The 20,363-nt window shown below is 43.4% G+C and overlaps 2 protein-coding genes across 5 annotated transcripts; both read left to right on the forward strand.

Moving 5' to 3' along the window:
• Positions 1-2,809: 2,809 nt before the first annotated feature.
• On the forward strand, positions 2,810-3,448 carry RB195_005471 (uncharacterized protein; the record flags this gene model as incomplete). The annotated part of the gene is made up of 1 exon (XM_064177995.1): positions 2,810-3,448. The coding sequence occupies one exon, from the start codon at positions 2,810-2,812 to the stop codon at positions 3,446-3,448; it is 639 nt and encodes a 212-aa protein (XP_064035088.1).
• A 4,058-nt stretch (positions 3,449-7,506) lies between these two features.
• RB195_005472 (uncharacterized protein) lies at positions 7,507-20,322 on the forward strand (the record flags this gene model as incomplete). 4 transcript variants are annotated; one of them, XM_064177996.1, is made up of 13 exons in its annotated part: positions 7,507-7,652; positions 7,992-8,104; positions 10,955-10,982; positions 13,937-14,098; positions 14,970-15,044; positions 15,765-15,857; positions 16,416-16,537; positions 17,502-17,635; positions 17,694-17,792; positions 17,857-17,976; positions 18,033-18,101; positions 18,271-18,368; positions 20,091-20,322. In XM_064177996.1, 13 exons carry the CDS (start codon positions 7,507-7,509, stop codon positions 20,320-20,322), a joined length of 1,491 nt encoding a protein of 496 aa, XP_064035089.1. The 4 variants fall into 4 exon arrangements, with proteins under 4 accessions (XP_064035089.1, XP_064035090.1, XP_064035091.1 ...); XM_064177999.1 differs by lacking the exons at positions 7,507-7,652; positions 7,992-8,104; positions 10,955-10,982 and adding an exon at positions 16,823-16,960 and having other exon boundaries at positions 13,965-14,098; XM_064177998.1 differs by lacking the exons at positions 10,955-10,982; positions 13,937-14,098; positions 14,970-15,044; ... (6 more) ...; positions 18,271-18,368; positions 20,091-20,322 and adding an exon at positions 9,834-9,976.
• Between the last annotated feature and the right edge of the window lie 41 nt (positions 20,323-20,363).

The following is a 20,363-nucleotide window of genomic DNA, read 5'->3' on the forward strand; positions in this document are numbered from 1 at the left end:
TCTCGGTGTCCATCGATTTGCTCGAGCGATCACCAGTAACTTCCATTTGTCACGGTCGCGCGCAAGGGTTCCCCAATCCTTCTCTTCTGGCGAGATACTCGAAGAGCATCGCGTTTTTTTCTTTGAGGACTTCGAAAACAGATCTGACCATTGGGTCGGCGGTCTTCTTGCGGTACGTTTAATGTCGAGTGAGCTGGCGGCAAAACGGTTCCAGCCAAGTGGAATTGCGCTCGGTTACGGAAAACAACAGTTGGGAAGAGTTGCTCCACTTTGTTTCAAGAGATCTCCGTTCATCTTCCAGACTATTGGAATGGGGGTCCTTGTGGAGCTGTTGAGGAAACGAGAGGCAGTTGCACTCACCACTCACCTCAGCTGTCCTAACATTGATGTTGAAATATTTCAACTTTCTAAAACCGTTGAAAAATGAGATCGAATTACAGAGGAACGTCGAAAAAGAAAAGCAGGAGAAGAGTCAACGTTTCGTTTTGACGCTGTGACGATAGGACCGTGCAGCTTCGACACTCTGCTGAGTCAGGATTTTGCAAGGGAAGTGCAAACTTGAAACTATGACTAAAAGGTGAGGACTTCTTTTCTTTTCAGTAGTTTAAGCGTGGATTTACTAAGTTTAACGCCCACTAAGCTCAGAAGCGTGAAAGTTCGACTTTCCTTGAATCTTGGCATGAAGATTGCAACTTGTCGATTGAAAATCCAGATCGTTATAATATTTGTAATATATTTGATTGTAATACATTCTCTCAAATGCTTCATCCAGAACAAGTCATCATTCCATAAGATGCTACATCCAGAATCGAAGCCAAGAGAGCCCAAATCGTTGTACTTACCTAAGTGGCTGCGTTGCCGTGATATTAGCGAACTTCCGCGTGGTAAAATCGCTAAGTTAATACTATTAGGGTGTTCGGAAAGTCTCTGCAGAGAATTTCGCAGTAGCGCAAATTTTTTGAAATGTTCTGGAAGTTCCCGTTTTAAGTATCATGATATATAATAACGAGCTTAGTCCGTGTGTGTGTATGTGTATGTGTGTGTGTGTTTGTCTGTGTGTCACGAAATTCGAAAATGGTGGTGCGACGGATACACCCGGCGTCGGATTGGTGCGCTGGGGTCAGATAGCTATAAAATGGGTTGCGACGGGCGTCCCCCAGATACCTATAGAAGGGGTGCGACGAGTCAACCGGCGCCAGATACCTGTAGAAGGGGTGGGACGGGTCCACCGGCGTCAGATACCTAGAGGGGGCGCGCCGGTGTCCAGGCGCCAGATACCTATAGAGGGAGGTGCGACGGGTCCACCGGCGTTCCAGATACAGAAGCTACGGGTCCGCCGGCGCCAGAGATACCTATGGAAGGATGTGCGACGGGTCCACCGGCGTCAGATACCTATAGAAAGGGGTGCGACGGGTCCACCGCGTTCTGCGCGGTGCCAGATACCTAGAGAAGGGGGTGGGATGGGTCCACCGGCGTTGGAACCTAGCGCGCCGGTCCACCGGCGTTGCACTAGCGCGCCGGTGCCAGATACCTATAGAAGGGGGTGCGACGGGTCCACCGGCGCCAGATACCTATAGAAAGGGGTGCGACGGTTCCACCGGCGTCGGATACCTAGAGAAGGGGGTGCGACGGGTCCACCGGCGCCAGATACCTATAGAAGGGGGTGCGACGGGTCCACCGGCGTCGGATTGGTGTGCCGGCGCCAGATAGCTATAATATGGGGTGCGACGGGTCCACCGGCGTTCCACTAGCGCGCCGGTGCAGAGATACCTATAGAAGGGGGTGCGACGGGTCCAACGGCGTCAGATTGCTATAGTATGGGGTGCGACGAATTCACCGGCGTCGGTGGACCCGGTCATTGGTGCGCAATAACTTAGTGTGCATGACGCAAAAGGTAAATGGTTGCAGCCGTTTCATAGCCGTAACCACTTGGCCCTTTGCTCTTCACCTTTATGACTCCTCTGCGTGCCTATCTCCTTCTTCTTTCGCCTCAAGTTTGTAGGATGCCGTTCTCAGAAAGTGGAAACATGCATGCAAATGGCTGCTTAAATAGTAGCAAGATGTTTATGTGATCTGACGTGGAACGTTATCTTTATCAGTAGGATGATGTCTTTCACGTCATTTAATGTTAAAACATCATTCTGTGATAACTATTGGGAGAAATCAGGAGGAATACCCATACTTCGAGTAATGCTTTCAAATTGTATCTATATTATTCTGGTATCGAAGGTGTGTTTGTAGCTGATGGTCGAATATTCTCCATATGTAGAATTAACGCGTTTAGAAGGAAAACTCCGTTATCTTTCGCCTTAATTTATAATATAAAGAAGAGAAGGAAAGCGTTGTTTAAAAAACATCTAATTTTGCAGAAAACACCACTGCTATTAACTTTCGTTGATCAGTGAAGGGTAGCGAAGCTAAAATCACCGAAAGCCGGACATTCAGACTGGTATTATATAAGGACACTACCGCTTGTACACAAATAACATCTGGCTCCCTCTTCCTTGCCTATTTCATCCTATAATGGCCGTTCGAATCTGGCCACCTCGCTGCTGAAGCCCATCGAAAATTAAGTCAAGAATTCGGCACTGAAGCCCCTTCTGAGCGGTCTGTGCGCGCCGGGTTCCAGCGCTTCAAAGCCGGAAACCAGAAACTCGAAGATGAGCCTCGCTCTGGTCGACCGACTGCAATATCGTTCGACGAACTGAAGAATCTGGCGGAGTAGCATCCATATGAAGGTGTGGAGTATTTTGCTGTCAGTCTTTGCTGTTCGCTGTCCACTGTGAGCAATGCACTGCGATCTCTCGGAATGGTGAAAAAGCTCGGTCGGTGGCTCCCACATGCATTGAGCGACGGCAACCGCCAAAGTCGCCTGGACATCTACACTCAGCTGCTCTCCAGAAGCCGCGGATTCGACCGGCGGGACGTCATTGTCACTGGAGATGAAGAATGGGTCCTCTACGTCAACCACACCCACAAACATGCGTGGTGCTCTGGCGATGAAATGCCGGATCCTTTCGTGAAAGGTGAAATCCATGAGAAGAAGGTCATGCTGAACGTCAGGTGGGGAGTTCATGGAATTTACCGTTTCGAACTGCTGCCGGACAACACGACAATAGTTACTGCCGAGGTCTACTGCGCTCAACTGCAAAGACTGGCCGACAAGATCCGCAAGGAGCTCCCGAAGCTCGACAACGTTCGCCTGCTGCACGATAACGTGCACCCTCACATCGCGAAGAAGACTTCCCAGAAAATTCTGGAGCTCGGATGGGAAATTCTACCGCACCCACCGTACAGCCCGGACCTGGCTCCGAACGACTACCACCTCTTCCGATCGCTTCAGCATCACCTGGAAGAGAAGAGCTACGATGATCGTGACCACCTCGAAAATGACCTTCCGGCTCCAAGTCGCCGGAGTTCTTCGCCAAAGGAATCCGTGATCTTGTGAGACGTTGGCAAAAGGTTGTCGATGTTGATGGAGATTATTTCGATAAAATAATAAAATGTTGTTAAAAAGTTGTGTTGTTTTGAAATTTTGCCGTATTTCGGCAGATACTTTCCGAACACCCTAATAGTTAGGATGCGACCCACACATGACCCTGTAGATCAAAATCCACAAAGCTCTTTGGACAGAGCCAGCTCGTTGGTCATGTCTATGCACTCTTCCTTTCTATTCATTTTTGGGCTTTTAGAATTTGTTCAAAACGCCTCCAATGTTCTGCGAGCCCCAATTTGGGATTCGAACAATAGAATCGTGACAGCTATGCAGAAAGGAGCATTTTCATGACATTTTCTGTGATGAAGGAGGGGTTGCTACGTTTGAATGTTTCATCCCATCTAGGTGTTCTTTAATACGAACACGGAGAGGTCGCCAAAATATTGTTCGCAACATGAAATTAAATAAACTACGACTAATAGACCATGTAGTCTACCTCCCTTACCGAACGCGCATATTACACTGTTAGAAGTCAGGCAGATGCGGTTGTAAATTCTGTTTCGGATTACCTAACTGTTTCTTGAGATTTATGGGAAGTACTTCCACGACTCTCGCTTGCTCTTCCAGACCACACGTAACCAGACTGACCCTTGTTGCCCTACTTAGGTCGTCGGTTATGAAAAACTAGTCAGTGTTTTAAGTTTGTGTTAAAAACGTGTCAAGTCAGTGTTTTTTATCCTCCCAGACAAGTCTGGTACACATTTATCGCCCCCGGAGAGATGAAGGGCTTGGTGAGCACCAGGGTGGATTCTAACGCTCGACCGATCGTGCAGACAGCGGAACTTCTTACCGACTGAGAGTCTTAGTGAGAGCAAACGTGACTTTTTCTTCTTAAAATCCGTTCTTCTTAAAATCCGATACTTCAGAAGAACAGAGAAGAAACAATTTTAAAATTTTAAACAGTCAATTCCAAGCATTTTTGGCGACCAGAAATCAGGAAAGTAGCCTGATATTAGTGCGACCCACATTTGTGTCTCTAGTGTCCAACGTAATGACCAGATGTTGGATGTGAAACTGGAACAGGTACGTACCTAATTCACTCATCCTCTCGCGGGGTTAGGATTACACCTTAAACTTTCAACAAGGTTGAGGAAAAGACAGCAAGGAAAAGGAGTTTAATGGAGGTCAAAAATAGTCAGGGTACTAGTGCATTTTTTCAAGGCTAAATACTCTCCTCTTCACAGACGGTTGTTTTTCTAGGGGTGATGTGAATTCTTTCAATATTTCACACGAAAAGATATGATTATGCATGGAGTGGGTCTTTAGATCAAAACCGACTACATCAAGCACTACTTCCAACAACAAGAAATTTCAGTAACGTCAATTCTGGGGTGAGCACAAGGTGCAATAAATCATTTCTAACACATTATCTCTTCACTACTGGATCCTTATCTTCTCTAGCGATTGCATTCAAAGTTTTCTAGCATTTCATGCAAGGATTCTACGAGTTTATTTCAAAGATATGCAAGTAATGTAAATCTACATAGTGTTCTCTCATCTCTCGACAATTCCTGAACTTCTTCAACAATGCTGGCTCTGGAAGTAGAACCTTCAAAAAAATTCACTCTAATTTTCTACAACTCTTGAAATAATTTAAACTTACTCGACATTCAACCTTCAGTCAGCAACACTGCGTGAAACGCAGAAACTCCTCTGACTTGTTATCATCTTAAAACTGAATTTATTTCATTTTGTCCTGTTCATCATGCTACGCCCAATTCACATTCTGCCACGATCTCCAGTTTCTTACGATCCCCCTTCACGACTTTCAATCGTAATGCGGGAAAATCCCATAACGCATTACTCTGGCTTAGGTAAGTAAATGTTTTGCAGTGTAGTGTTCTGAATGATTAATCTGAATGATCATGAAGACATGTGAAGACATGAAAGATCTTTCCAAAAAAAGGACATGAAGGATTTAGAGTTCAGCACGTGGTCATTTACCTGGAATGAGCCTATAAGAAAGCAGACACCGTCCAATCACATTCTGGAGACTGCATCCTTATCCTCCCATTCCCCTACGCATAGCAAATCAAGTTCGTAGTAACAAAGACTTTGCCATATTTGAAATAGCGTGCACATAAACGCAGTCGGCAAATTCCCAACGGTGACAACCATAATCGCTGGCGCATCACATTTCATCAACTGACACGCCTGTCACTGCCTGATTCGAATCGTTGTGGTCACTCCATGAATATTCGCTCACAAGCAAACAAGACGACTTGCGGATACATGTTATTGAAGGAGAACCTCGTAAACAAAAACTTGTATGATTGTGTACTGCTTTTTAAGAAGAACCAAGATTGTTATTGATCTTTATTCTGGCTAACGTTTTGGCGTCGTAGCCTTCTTCAGAGCCTGGAAAAATCAAAGACATGTGTAATCTACTCTCTCAAACGCCTCGTCATCCCACAAGATATGACTTAGCAAACAGATTATTCAAAGGCAACGTCAGAAAAGCAGACCACCTTAGCGCTCACCTTTATAGCCACAAAATCGTGATGTTAGCGGACCACCAGTTGTTAGAGTTGCGCCGCTAGTATTAATTAGTAACGATGCCCCCGCCTCTGACCCCGTAGGTCAAAACCCGCAAAGGTCTTGATATGGCGCCAGCTCGTTGGTCACAGCGATGCATTCTTCTTTACGATTCATGATTGGACTTTTGGCCGTGATATAAAACGCTTCCAATGTTTTTCGCGCTAGAACGTCTGATTCACGTGCTAAGATCGTGACAGCTATCTTGAAAGGGGTGTTGTCATGACACTGTCTGCGATGAGCACCTAAATAGGATGACGTTCTTGATTTTGCGAGTCCGTCTAGGTGCTCCTTGATGCGGATACATAGTAATCTTCCTGTTTCGCCAATGTACTCAGCTCACATAACTAACAGGTGATTAGATAAATAACTCCCGATACCACGCAATCACCCTGCCTCCCGTTCGGACAAACGATGCAATTAGGTGTCTCACAGAGTCTGTTATAGGCGCGATTGCGGACTAGCTGCTGCTTCAGGTTCACAGGTGGTATGTCCACTACTCTGACTGAGTCTTCCAGACCCGCCTGTCGTAAGCTTGCTCGCACTGCATTGCTCATGTCATCCGAAATAAAAGGAAGGCAGAAAGGGATCTTTGTTGTTTGTTCTACCCTGTGGCACCGCCGCTCAGTTGCCTGGGTCCGATTTGAATGAGAAACCTTTGCTGGGTACCCATTGGACTGAGCAATGTGGTTAGCCATGTTTATGGAGGCAATGCGCCCTTGAGCCTCTGATGAAACCGTTGCCGCTGTCTAAAACATGACTGACTTTTTGGTTCTCCATGGGTGTGCCGATTGGTAGTGAATCAGAATGTTTTCACAACTTGGTTTTCGATACCATTTTGTTTTCCAATTTCCCCTACACAAATGAACCTGGACATTGAGAAACGGTAGCCAATTGTCTTTAGGTCTTAGGGGTTACAAAAACTTGTATGACTTCTATGGCGTGATTTTCGTGATTTGGACCTGTAATTGCTGTGAAGCGAATAGCTCCCTCTAGATCGGTGACTCATGTTCCTCACCCGATAAACGTAGTGGTCCCCTGATTATTGTAGCTTGTTATCACCTCAAGATATATAGCCTTTCTGAACTTTGAAGCCGCTTTCGACTCTCCTCATCGAGGCCGTCTTTTCAACGCGCTCCGCGTCGATGGAGTACCAGGAAAGTTCATTCCCCTATGAAAAACAGGAGTAAGACAAGGGACAGTGGCAAGACTCTTCCTGGTTCAGTTTTGCAATCGAAGACATCATACCAAGAACAGTAGGTCAGTGTTCCGTCGATATCATCCTATCACAATCAGGACGCCCCTTGAACGATCTCGAGTACCTCGACTATGTTGTTATATTCGCGGAAAACAATACTAAGCTCCAACATGTTGCCATCCTTGTATCGAAACTGGTTGCAGCCTACGGACTTGGAATATGTCCCGATAAGTGCAAGCAGATGTGGGTCTCTTCGTAACCTCGCACGGAAATCAGGATGGACGAAGTGCCAATCGAACTCGTCGATGAGTACTATTACCTGGACTGCATGCTGAAGAACAATGGCAGTTACGAGAAAGGAATTCAGCAAGGATGCGCTGAGGCTACCTCTGCGCGACGGCTACTTGGCTATTTTTGTCCTAGGTATGCCACAATGAAGAGCTGTATGCGAAAGTGATGTAGCGTAACGGGGGATAATACGTGGAAGGTATCAAAGTTTTGCACCTGCAATCGAAAGTGGCTACAGAGAATTGTCTTTGCTTCTGTAGGCATAAACTGATTAGGTCTGCACGAGCCCTTGTTCTAAGAGTTCCGAGGAGTTTGTCGGGTTCAAGCAGGAAAAGGCCACCTCGACGAAAACGGAAGTTTTAGACGGATGTGGTGGAAAAGGACTTGAGGACACCCTGCGTGAATAGCCAGTTCAAGCGAGACGTGAGGTTTCGCAGGATAGAGAACAGCGACAGATGGGTTGATTCTCTGCAGGCTCTCGCAGAAGATCGAGAAGGTTGGGGAGAGCTATGTTCAAGGACGGCACACCTTAGCGAAGATGCGGGTAATCGCGTCAGGGGATGAGATCAGCCCGGCGATTAAGTCAAGTAAGTCGTGAAACAAAGGGTCAATGGGTTCTAGGCAAGCTTTAGCTGACGATCGAGCAATGAATAGGCCGAACAAACCAGCCGCGTTAGGCCGTAACATTCCCCCGCAGCTTGCGAGTATGAGCGTAGGCCCACTCAATTCTCGAAAAATGGCGTGGCATTCGTTCCTAAGACGTAAGTTAAAAGGTTTCGCCCCTGTGCACGCGCCGCGTCCACAAACGAGTAGTCGAAGATCGATGAGGTACCCTCACCAGTCTATTCAAGTAAAACCAATGAATTGGCTGTCGAGGAAAATGAATCCAAAAGGTGATGAGTTTTCACGCACCTCGTAAGAAGGATCGCAGTTTCCTGCGTCGCTTTTCAAGGCGGTTGGGGGAATTGAGTGAGATTACGTTTATACTCATAATCTACACTGGAAACCCCACATTTGTCCAGAGAGACCCCAACATCGTCTGTTTGGTGATATGCTGCTTTTCGGTCAATTTCAAGCACCATAGCGCAACCACTAAAACAGTACAGATTCATTATACATTCTGAAGTTCGTAATTTCTTCAACTTTAAAATCTTTTTCCATTTAGACTGATACAACCAGATAAATGGAACAAATAAACCTTGCTGAGATTTTATGAAGCGAAACATTTGCACTTTCAGCACTTACCAGAAGATGAATTGGTGCAAGCCTCGCTTAATAAAATAAATGGGACGTGGGAGGAATAAATGGGAGTCCATGTTGCTGCGAGCTTTTGTTTGTAAATTATATATCGATGGTCATGTTAAGTCAAAGCAAGCAAGCAGGTGCAGCAAAGGCCCCAAGAAATATGAAGTTTTTATGATTATAACACAAACAATAAAAAGTGACGTCAAAATACTTCGCGAGCAGGAAAAAACTTAAGGATATTGACGATCGGGTGCTTGAAAGTATGCATTTCTGGTGAATGGACATTCACATGTATCCATACGTTCACCTACGTTTTAGCTACTGCATATATAGAAAAGCACCGGAACGCTCATTAATTCGCCTGATTTAAACACCATGATTCTAGACTCACAGTGTATTCATTAGTGGTAGTCATCAACCTTAGCTACTTTCCCTGACGAATACGAGGATCCGGTTTAAGCTTAAGCTTGAGCTTTGTGCGCACAACCATAGTCTGAAATTAACTTTGAACTGACATAAAATCATCTGACCTCTTAAATCGAGTTGAGTTGAAGAACATAGAGACTATGGATTTTCGGCAAATGATTTTTTTTCTCGAATTTTGCAAAATTCTGCCTCGACAATAATTAGGTAGTTCAAGTTTTGTAGAGGAATAACCAGCAGCGAAGGGGTCGTACAAGCAATCATTGGCGAGCTCTGCCTCCTAATTTATTTATTTTTATTTATTTATTTATTTATTTATTTATTACATGACTACTCATGTGTGTGGGTGTGAAAACACTGGCAGTGCAAAAATAAAAGAAGAAAAAAGGAAATATATATCGAGCATAATGAAGGAATAGCATAAAGGTCGGGGTGAAAATCAGGACAATAGGTAGCTGTTGACCACTTTTTCTATTGAGTAGATCCCCACAAGAATCACAAGTTTATAACAACGTATGGAGAGCTGTTGCAACATTTGCTCTCTCAACTACTTAAGTTTCACCGTGGAGAAGTCATTTTTCTTTCAAAACAAGTATTTCCATACTTTTTTCCTACCAACGTGAACCAGAATTTTTTGTCAATGTTTAGTTGGGGCTAAGATGAGATGTGTGAGACAGGCCATTACGACTCTCTCAACTCTGAACGCTGCATCGCTCGTCAAAAAATCGACACTGGCGATGAGGGACTATTTGGATGAGACTAAAGATGGATGGAGATCCATGGAACGCTAACAGTGAGTCCACACTTGCTCATCGAAGCTGCCAAAACGAGCTGGAGTAGTCCAGCCGGTGGGTTTCCAATTTTTTTGTCCTTTTTACAAGTTTTTGGAAGTTAGAATCTGATTGCACTCTACGTAAGTGTTATTCATCTCCACAACGATGTAGGAGAGGAAAAGAATAAAAAATCGAGAACACTAGCATAAAAGTGGATTTTCCAGCAGATTTTCTACTTTATCAACAAAAAAAGTCTTGCAGCTTTAAGATCTCTTTTGTGTATATTCCGAATTTAGTAAAAGCAGTATATAGGCCAAGGCAAAAAAGTTCAAGATATTAATACTACTAAACTAAAATCTAAACTAGATATATTGCTAAACTAATACTAAAAATATTCATAATTCTACAAGATATGCCGTTGAAATCGCACAAACAAGGAATGCAACGGTATTTCGAGGTGGATAATTTCATGCGGCGTTAGATATTTAGAAGAAATACAGGATTGAAATCGCTGAATCTTCTTCTCATTATGTTTTCAGGCCATATTTCTTTGTAGTTATCTATGAAAATATGATAGTACTTGGTTTTGCGCTCAACGTTATGTCCCTTTCTGGATAGGTCATAAAATGTAACGGCCAACGACGATAGCGCATTCATTATCGTTTTTTCGTTGTGCCCGTAGAATTATGATGAGACTCCAAAGTTGAATAATTTCTAAACAAAACACTATAGAAACGTGTAAGCGGTAGGACGTTGGTTCTACCTCACACTATGACAAAATTGTTCCTGACATTTGTTGAAAGATGATGAGATGAGAAAACAAATACTTGAATCTATTATCTTTAATGTTCTCAATAGTATATGAGAAGAACTACGATACTGTTTGGATCTTTGCGAAGGAGCTCGAACGGAAAAGCAATGGATTGCATAAAAATGTGGTGTAATTTCATTCTTACTTTGATTTTTTCCTTTTCTAAATAAATGTTACTAATTTAGGACTCAACAATCACTTTATCGTCATACTGTAAGTTGTGCAGCTGCTCTCGGCCACCTCAAAAGCAGCTCACTGCGAAAGTGATATGGTGTTGGGACCTCCACGAAAAAATAAAGTTAAGGGTGTAAATTACCCTCTTTTGCCGGTGAAGCTCCTTGAGAACATTCTGGAAAGTGGTATTCCCGTACGCATTTTCCACGATGCGCCTTATAACACCGCATCCTTGATGCGCCAGTTTCCTCAGCGGTTTATCAATTGGTTTTACTTGAATGTGCTGCTGAGAAGACCCCACTGATTATCGTCCGCTTGTTCGCAGACGCATACAGGTATGGCGCGTTGTAAGGTGTCTCGTGAGAGAATTCGTACAGAAAGGGTTATTTCCACGTTGTTTTCCGGGACGATCACTGAGAATTTAGCGTAATCTACACGCTTATCCGCATCTGTTGGTGGAGAAACCAACACCATATCACTCTTGTGGTGTGCTGCTTTTGAGTTGACTGAAGACAGCTGCACAACTTACAGAAATTCGTAATAATTCGTAATTACTCGCATCGCTTTCAAGACGATTGGGAGGAATTGAGTGTGAGCATGCTCACACTCGTAATCAACGTCACTGACCGCATCTTTCGGGGGGGGAGGTTCCAACATCAACATTGGTGGTATGGTCGCGTTATGCTCCCTTTAAACCATAGAATACAGTTATGCTCATATAACGGGCTTTTATGGGGCCGGTTTCTGAAAAATCTTGTGGTTCCCAGCCACTGGAAGGAGCACCGGCCCCCCAAGCGTTCTGAACGATATTGCAATTTAAGATTGTGCCCGCATTTATCCGTCCCATTAATAAAATTTAGTGCTTCACGCATATTATAGACATCGTTTCTGACTTCGATGAAGTGCTCGAGGCTCCCGGATCTCTTAGCCGCGCTGTTGGCTACGTATCCCGGAGGTCCCCAGAGAAGCAGTTTCCGTCCGTCTCTACTGCTCTGACGCTCATCGCACATCTCTCACGGCGTCAATGCACCAACTTTGTGTGCTCATGTTCCACCAGTAAGAAAAGCATCGAAAAAATCATCCGTAATTCTTCTTTCGCAACATTCATGACTTCCTCTCCACGTTCAAGTTACGGTTCTTTTAGGTTCTTCTCATTACTACTGTCATCTTTCCCCTCCCTTCATGAGGTGATACAGGAATTCATTAGCTACAGCATCCAAATGGCGGTTTGAATAGACTTTGCCTTCTTCTATTCACATTTCTGCGCTGTTATTCCCTTTCCATTTGTTTGACTGCTAGCAGTCAGTTCTTTAATTTTCTCCTCTAGCAACTTTATTGAAACCTTCATAGCCATCATTCCAAGCAAACTCTAGATGCACAAAATATCAACTCAAATAAGTCCAGTTTTCAACGTAATAAACGCCTGGATGTTTTTATTAGAAAACGATTCCAAACGGTCTCATGGGTGTTCGTGTTACTCGGCATGTGATGGATGCAAGCATAGTACGCAGCTCTTTCATCAATCTTAAAAATTGATGAAATTGAAAAACCACTGCCTAGCTTCCCAATTCTGCTGCTTGACCTTTTATGGATTTTTTTTAAGTACCACCAAATATATGCGATGATCGTATGAAATAAAATGCAGTATCGAAATATGAGAATCACGATTAAAATCGTGAATTGGACTTATGTATGGTTGGGTCAAAACTGCCCGAAACCTTGTGCAGTTACGTAAGATGCTGCGTTCGAAGCGGAGTGGTGGAGGTAGCGGTTGGGACCGAATCGTGACGCTCGCTGGCACCACTCCAACTGCGTCCAAACGCCGGCATCATTAGTGCTGCAGCGATCCCAACCGCTAGCTCCGTCGGATCGCTGCAGCACTAATGATGCCAGCGAGGGTCCCAATTCGATCCCAACTGCTAGCTCCGCTGCGCCGCTTCGAGCGCAGCCGCTTATGTAACTGCACCCAGCTACAGGTCCTTTTGACTCGACTACATCAGAAACCTTCCACGACCTACGATCGAATTGCTAGCTTGCCTTTGGCCCTTCTCCCAGTCCTGGGAGAATGCGTCCACGAAATTGCGAGAAAGTCTGGAACATTCAAATGAGCTTTGAAATGTCATGGATACAGTGGAACAACAATCAGCGGAAAACGGGCTGTTTTCCGGTTCACATGAATGAAGTGAAACATTAAAGTCCTCCTCGTATCACACTCTCCAGGGATGGCGCAACGAAAAAACTTTGCGCGCACATTCGAGCTGTCATTCGTGACATCTGCAATTCATAGACGAGACTTTTGAGTTGAAAAAGTAATACGTGGATGTCTATCCGGAGAGATTGAAGTGACTAAGCAATGGAGAAATGTCTAAAGCGTACTTTCTGCGGCTTGATACCTACATGGTAGAAGCAAACAAATATAAAGTACGAAAAAAAGCAATTTCGATAACGTCAGCGGCAATGTCTTTGGATATTATTCTTAGGGAATCACCAATCATTCAGAAGGGGAAGCGACTCAGTCATTTTCAGTGGTCATCCCAAATTCGAATCAATGTTTTGTGTAGTCTGTAACGGTTGAATATCCTTGAGAATTAACAAGAACATTCGTCCAGGAGAGTGGTTTTTTTCGTCACATTTTTTTTTCCCACGAACTTATTTTTTCTTGAATGAAATTTCATAGTGCAAAAAATCCTTCAGATTCCATGTTTTTCAAATGAATGTTCCATAATTGCTAAACAATAAAATGGTTTGACGGTAAATTTCAAAAAAAAAATCATTGTTATGTTGTTAATAATTGTTCAATCGTTAGTGAATTTTACAACTTTTTGTTCCTTAATGAGAAGAGGAAAAAATCCACAATTTGCCTAGATGGTTCAACATGAATTCGTTGCGACCCCTTCAGACTTCTCAATTCTGATCAGTTTAATCAGTTCAAAGAAAAAAATGTGTATTACGTAAGTTCCAGTTCATAGTTGTCACTTGTCTCTACATTCCAGCAAAATACTGCTGTATCCGGAATTTCGGATGGCGGCATCCGCCTCCGCGACTCCGGAGAATCGCCGAAGACAGCACTCGTTGACAGACGTAGAAGATCAGCGGCGCCTGGCAAAAACAACAGTGGATGTCGACGGGACACACGTACTGATTTCTGTTGGGAGGTGAGAATAGCAGAGAAGTTCGTAGTGAATCAGGGTGAGAAGTCATGATTGCCTCACGGTTCATGAAGCGAAAGGATTATCTTTCAAAGTATAGAATCATCATGGTGGAGCTTTTTTGCTTGATTTTCAGAAAATGTTCGTTTCTATCTTTGTTTTTCGCTAAAACTTGACATCTCGCGGTGGATATCTCCTCTATTTTTGACACAGTTGAAAATCCATGCTCCTCTGGGATCTCAACTAGCTTTTAGCTCACTTTGCAAACATATAAAGTGCGAAGACAATGCTCCAAAGAGTTTTGCAAAGTTCGTGCGGGCAGAATTGCGACTTGCAACGAAAGGCTAAGAATCGTCATGAAATGTTTAGACGTTGCAATTATCGATATCTTTGGGAGTTTCAGAGTCAAAAGTTCTGATTTTAATGTCTAGTCAATGAAGTATTTTGAGATGAGGTCCTTATTCTTCACAGTACGTTTCCAAAAAAAAATCCAGTTGAATAAACACGCTCCAGCGGAAAAACGCACCTTCGTTGGATACATTTCTATCCGATAAGAACTTGCCAGCAAACAAACGCATCATACAGCGGGAAAAAAATTTCCCACTCGTTTTAGGTCAGGAAACGTTTCTGTAACAAACCGCTAGGTCCCGCAGCGAAGTGCGGTTGCACGGAGTTTCCGTAAGCAAACCAACCAAATGTTATCACATAGCACGATTGAATAAGTCAGTGATGTCGCTTCTGTCGCATCCATCCTCCCAAAGCCAAATATATTGGATACGACTCAGATAGGATCCTTTACTCAGATGCATACCAACAGCAACTATAGAAGATCGCAAAACTACAGTTACTAACTGTCTGTTGAATCTCATAATTTCAGAGCTATTCTCGCTCGTTTGTTCTTCATTGTTCATTCGCTGACAACAATCTGGCATACAGTAACCATTGAAGGAAGGTCAGTTCGGTTCGGTAGAGTACACAGGCGTTCTTTTTGTTTTTAGGCCTCAGACATGTCGTTAAGATATCTGGACATTTCTGACCGCAGAAAACTTCAGCACTAGTGTGCATAAATTGTTGCCGTTTACCAACATACCGTATTGTACGAAGACACTGATCTTGCAGACATACAGCTTCGTGGTAATTAGCATTGAAACGGGGCAATCTACATAATAAAAGGTTACAGACAAGTTCGGAGCTAACGTGATTATGTTTTTCATTACAAAAATTCATTACATTCATTACGAAGAAGAAGTTCTCACCAGCAGCACCGTAATTGCAATTTTCTGACGCTTTTGACTAAGTGAAGCAAGGAATAAAATAAATGACTGGAACTTCTCCACTGTTTGCAACCTTCAGCCTGTGGTGGTATTGTAATCATGATCCTAAAAATCCATAAAGTCGAACCGATAATCAAACCCTTCTCCTTTTTCATTTCCCCGTACAGCAACTATCCTGTTATCTCCTAATGAAAATCTCCACAATATTCCGATAAAATGAGAAGAACTCTTGTTCCTGTGCGTCATATCCACTCTTCAGGATAGCTGAATACCGGAGATTACTGAGTAACTGTCAACTTTTATTTTACTTTTTTTTTTCGCTTGCAAGTTACATCTACCTATATCTGCACAACTTCGAATCAGGACCAGTACATCATCTTGTAAACTACTTTTTTCAGAGATGGTGTTTGGGGTTTCGCCCTGCTTTCATTGCTTATAGTGTTTGAAGGATCGTACACGATAATCATGCGAGCCGGAGACGAAAGAAAATGGTATTCTTTGTCGTACATTACAGCAAAAGCTACTGTTTTCACTCTCTAAAATCTGCGTGGCAACAAATATGAAGTTTCCTTGTGATGAAAATTGCTAGATAGTGTTATTGACAGAAGGGAGTAATTTTAGCATTTTTTTATTTCGGAATACTGGTTTCTTCGAACTCAAAAGCTGTTTGTCCAGTTTCACAACGGAAGAGATCGAACATGACGCACGAAGGTGATTCCAAAATAGTAGTGAAATTGCAACTCCACGTGAAGAGACATTTTGGACGTGATAATTTTTCCTAAAGCCGTAACTGTCTATGCGGTCCATTTTTAATCCTGGATTCTTTTCGTATACCTTTCCTAGAACCCTATTTCACTTCTACTACATACATACTGGGTTATAGCACTTTTCTGAATATTGCTAAACGCTTACTTCATTATTGTAGGAATGAATCACACCAGGAATCCCTCTAGAATCCATCCTATGTTGTTGTTCAGTCGCAAGAGCAACTTTTGTTCTATTTTCCTCATTTTGCAAATTTAAGAGCAGAAACGCAAAGCTTCATCTAGGTTTTGCACCAGCCTGCTACTTTATATTGTGGCAACAGCACCTCCAATATGGCTGTTGGAGACGAAAATGTGCGAATGGCGGAGAGAATTCGAACTACTTGGAGAAAGTAAAGTTCGCATAGGTGAGCTGTTTCCTTCTAATCATTGGATTTAGTTATGGGCATAGCTAAAGTAGATCAAAACCATCTGCAGCTTGGTGCAGTTGTGTGGGCGGCTGCGCTCGAAGGTGCGTGGTGGAGCGAGTGGTTGGGACCGAGGCGGGACCATCGTAAGCTCTACACGCACTGCAGCAGCGAATGATGCTAGCGCCGGGATGGAAAAGACACCCTCTCGATCCCCACACAACTACATTCCACGTCCAAACGCAGCTGCTTACGCAACTGCATCGAGCTTCAGATCGTTTTCAGCCGACTACAACTCAAACGGACATAGATTGTCGAGTGATTCCTGGGTTCTTGAACCACTGAAGGACCTTTTCAAGTCACAGAAGGACAGTGGAATAGCCTATATCTTCTTCGTAACTGCTGTAGTTGTCGGGAGCATTGGTAGAGCACAGTCGTGAGACAATGTCTTCCGTGATAAGTGGCAACTGGTTTGCAGCAGATCACGGCAAGCCTTCCTTGTCGAATCACTGCACCTACGCTCACACTGGAGATCGGATTAATTTGACCCAAGCAACGACGAAATTCTACTTGAATTAATTTTAAGGATGGAGGGTGTCTGCCGCGGATATTTGTCTGGTAGAAGTAGGAGAGGAAATGTGATAGTGTGAAGTAAGCTACTCATATTTATGGGAAGGAAATCAGTAAAAAAACCGTAGTACCGTACAAAAAAATTTCTGCAAACTCAACCGTGAACAATCAAAATGAATAGTTATAGGTCACAAATGGTTTTACATTGTACGTTTCGATATAAGTACTACGGACATTACAAAGGCACGTTATGCAGGCTCTTTTCCGTATTTTCCGAAAGTCAGTCCAGTACTAAGTCAGAAAATCGGTTAAGTACAGCGGAACGTAACTTTCTTGCCTTTAAAAACGACATCATATCCACGATATCTCTTGTTTATGCAGCTCAAGTTTTTAGAAGGGCCCGAAGAAGAACTGCACCTACAACTCCTTGAACAGCTCCTACTGGTTGTACTCATAATTGGCAGATGGCTTTTGCCGAAAGGAGATATCAGCCGTGAACAACTCTCACAGATCTTACTCGCGTATTTGGTAGCTCAACTCAATTTCAGAAAACTAAAAAAACATCCATAAATCACCACATTTTCAGGCAATATCATCCGATATAGTAGAATTTTTTGACGTTTTCAAGGAGAAGCCAGTATACAATAACGTTGGTGTCCAGAAAATTGTACTCGCTGCATGGACGGTAGTACAGTCCCACATTCACTAACAAAAGTATTGATCTCGTTATGAGAATATTCAACTTTCAGCTCAGCCTACTACAGTTTCCATTTGTGCTCACTGTGAGTAGAGCAAGAAAAATGCGGGTGGCTATCACAAAGACTTACGAAGAATTAATTCTTCCGAGACGTCCACCCAATCTGTGGGAGGTAAGAAATATTAGAAACGAGAGTGAGCGCCGAATTTCAAAATGCCTCTGTTGAAGTTCTTCCACGACGTCGACATATGGGCAATTGTACTGGCCAACGTTCTCCAGGATATTCCATTTCTTCTGGTAGGTGTGTATCACACCTTCAACACGATGTTTAGCACTTGTAATGTAAACTGCTAGCATACATAACCAGAAAAGTGTAACTGCATTCTTTTATCAACTTTCAATATCGTTACCATGACGTTACCAGTAGCATTGCGAACCAAAATTGAGACTTTCTCTACCAATTCAGGTCCGTCTGTATTTGATGCTGCAGTGTGGCCTCGTCACTTACACTATGATCTTCTTCACTTGCAAAAATGCTCTCATAATTGCACTGCAGACGTACAGGTCAGTCCTCTAGACAAACTGCATAAGAATTCAACTCTGGAGTCCCTTGTTCGGTGGCCAAAATCAAAACCGATTGGTGGCTAGGAATAGGCATTAATTCATTGTTTCATTGTTGAAGCTAGGATTCCAAGTATATCACATTCTGCAGTGGATGTCCACTCTGCAAATAGAGCAGGTTTTGGTCGACACTTTCGGTTCGTGAAGGCAACTGAGGAAATTCCAGAAATTTATGTTAGGATGGATTCAGTTTCTCACTATTTACCTATGTTTTCAAAGCACAACAGAATCAGATCAGATGTAGTAGGGGCAAACATTCCCTTCTTGATGATACTGACGACGAAGATCCGCTTCTCCTTTACACTACCTCTCCGATGCTCAGGCTCCTAACCTCTCCATCTCATTCTCACACCTAACCTCTTCCACTCCCCGCTCTCTCTCTCTCTCTTTCTCTCATACCTTCCTCCCCACCTTTCACCCTTAAACTCTACTCTCTCTCCCTCTTCCCCTATCTTCCAAATTCACACACTTCCCGTCCCCTCCTCACTTTCTATCTCCCTCACTCTCACAGTTTCCTTCTCTCACTCTCACAGATCCCTCCCCTCTCATACCCATTCCTTCAACCTACAAAGCAGAACCTGCAATCTAATCTCCCGCTCTGGTGACTAACACCGGCTCCTACACAGCGCCCACGCAGATCATCTAAGATGCTCCGATATAAGCAAAGATAACCTAGAAGATACAGCTTCCTAAACGCTACATCTTAGATCCGGCGTAGTCGTAAGCGACGTAGTTGGATGCTGTACTGGATGAGTGGAGCCCTTTAATGCTTCAGCAGTTCCTTTAAGGTTGTTCAATGCGCCTGGCGGCATCATATACTATCCTTTCGGATCACATAAATATGAAAAATAATCTTTCGGGATACTATAATTTTGTCAGGTGAAACAACAGACCATGTGCCTACAAAGATCTGGTTGTACTTAGAAGCAGGAGTCAAATCTCTTAAGAAGTACTTAGTCTAACGAGTTACCAAAACTAGGAACATAGCAGGATCAAAACCTGCTCTCTTCTGCTTCGGAGGGAGAAGCAATGTTCATTGGAGTCTAGTGAAGCAATAGACAACGACGGACTTACACAGAAAGCAAATCTAGATCGAATCCTGCCATTGTCGAAGTCGAGTTTTTTGATAGGTGGTTTGAGACTGATTTCTAAGCATCTACAAAACTTTCTCACCATGGCAAGATCCAATATTACAGTCTGGACAAATACGATACGGTTCCAGTACTATATCCCACGAAACGAAACACCGTAGATTTGAATATTAAATTGATCCAATTACCAACCATGCGCCAAATCCTTTCGACCGTGCTAAGATTCTAACCCGCAACTTTTTGCTTCGTGAGTCGTTTTTCTACTGCGCAAAGAGGGTCCAATGAGTTGTTTCTAACCATCCACAACATGTTACTTGATGCGAGGGGAAACTGCGCTGTGCTTCATGAAATCAACAGCGGGTTTGAAACCGAAGTAAAAAAAAACAGCTAGATACGTCTTTAAGCATACCACACTAGATGTTTATCTTCCTAACCAACTACCAAAACTTTTCGACCTTGTATTACCTGCAGTCTTCTTAGTGAGCGGAAGCGTTCTTCAAGTTTTTAAATTTGCATGCCACCGATCCCAATTAAGAGGCCCTCTCAAACTAAATAGGAACATAACTTTTTTCAGGGCCTTCATTTTACTCAACGATCGTTATATACATCCTAAACCACCGGATTTGGATATGTTGGACACCCACACATATCATGCACGTGATCATCCACGAAGACCTGTTGGACATCAACGCAAACGAAAAAATAAACGTGCTAAAAGCGAGGAACGTCAACATCTATACAGTCCTCGCCGCGAAAACAAGCGAGACCGTCGCGAAATGGATATTTTGGAGGAGACAACAACATAAAGTGCCCAATTCTGATAAAACATTTCATCAAACAAAAACAA

This window comes from Necator americanus, chromosome I, assembly GCF_031761385.1.
Source record: "Necator americanus strain Aroian chromosome I, whole genome shotgun sequence".
NCBI classification, from domain to species: Eukaryota; Metazoa; Nematoda; class Chromadorea; order Rhabditida; family Ancylostomatidae; genus Necator; species Necator americanus.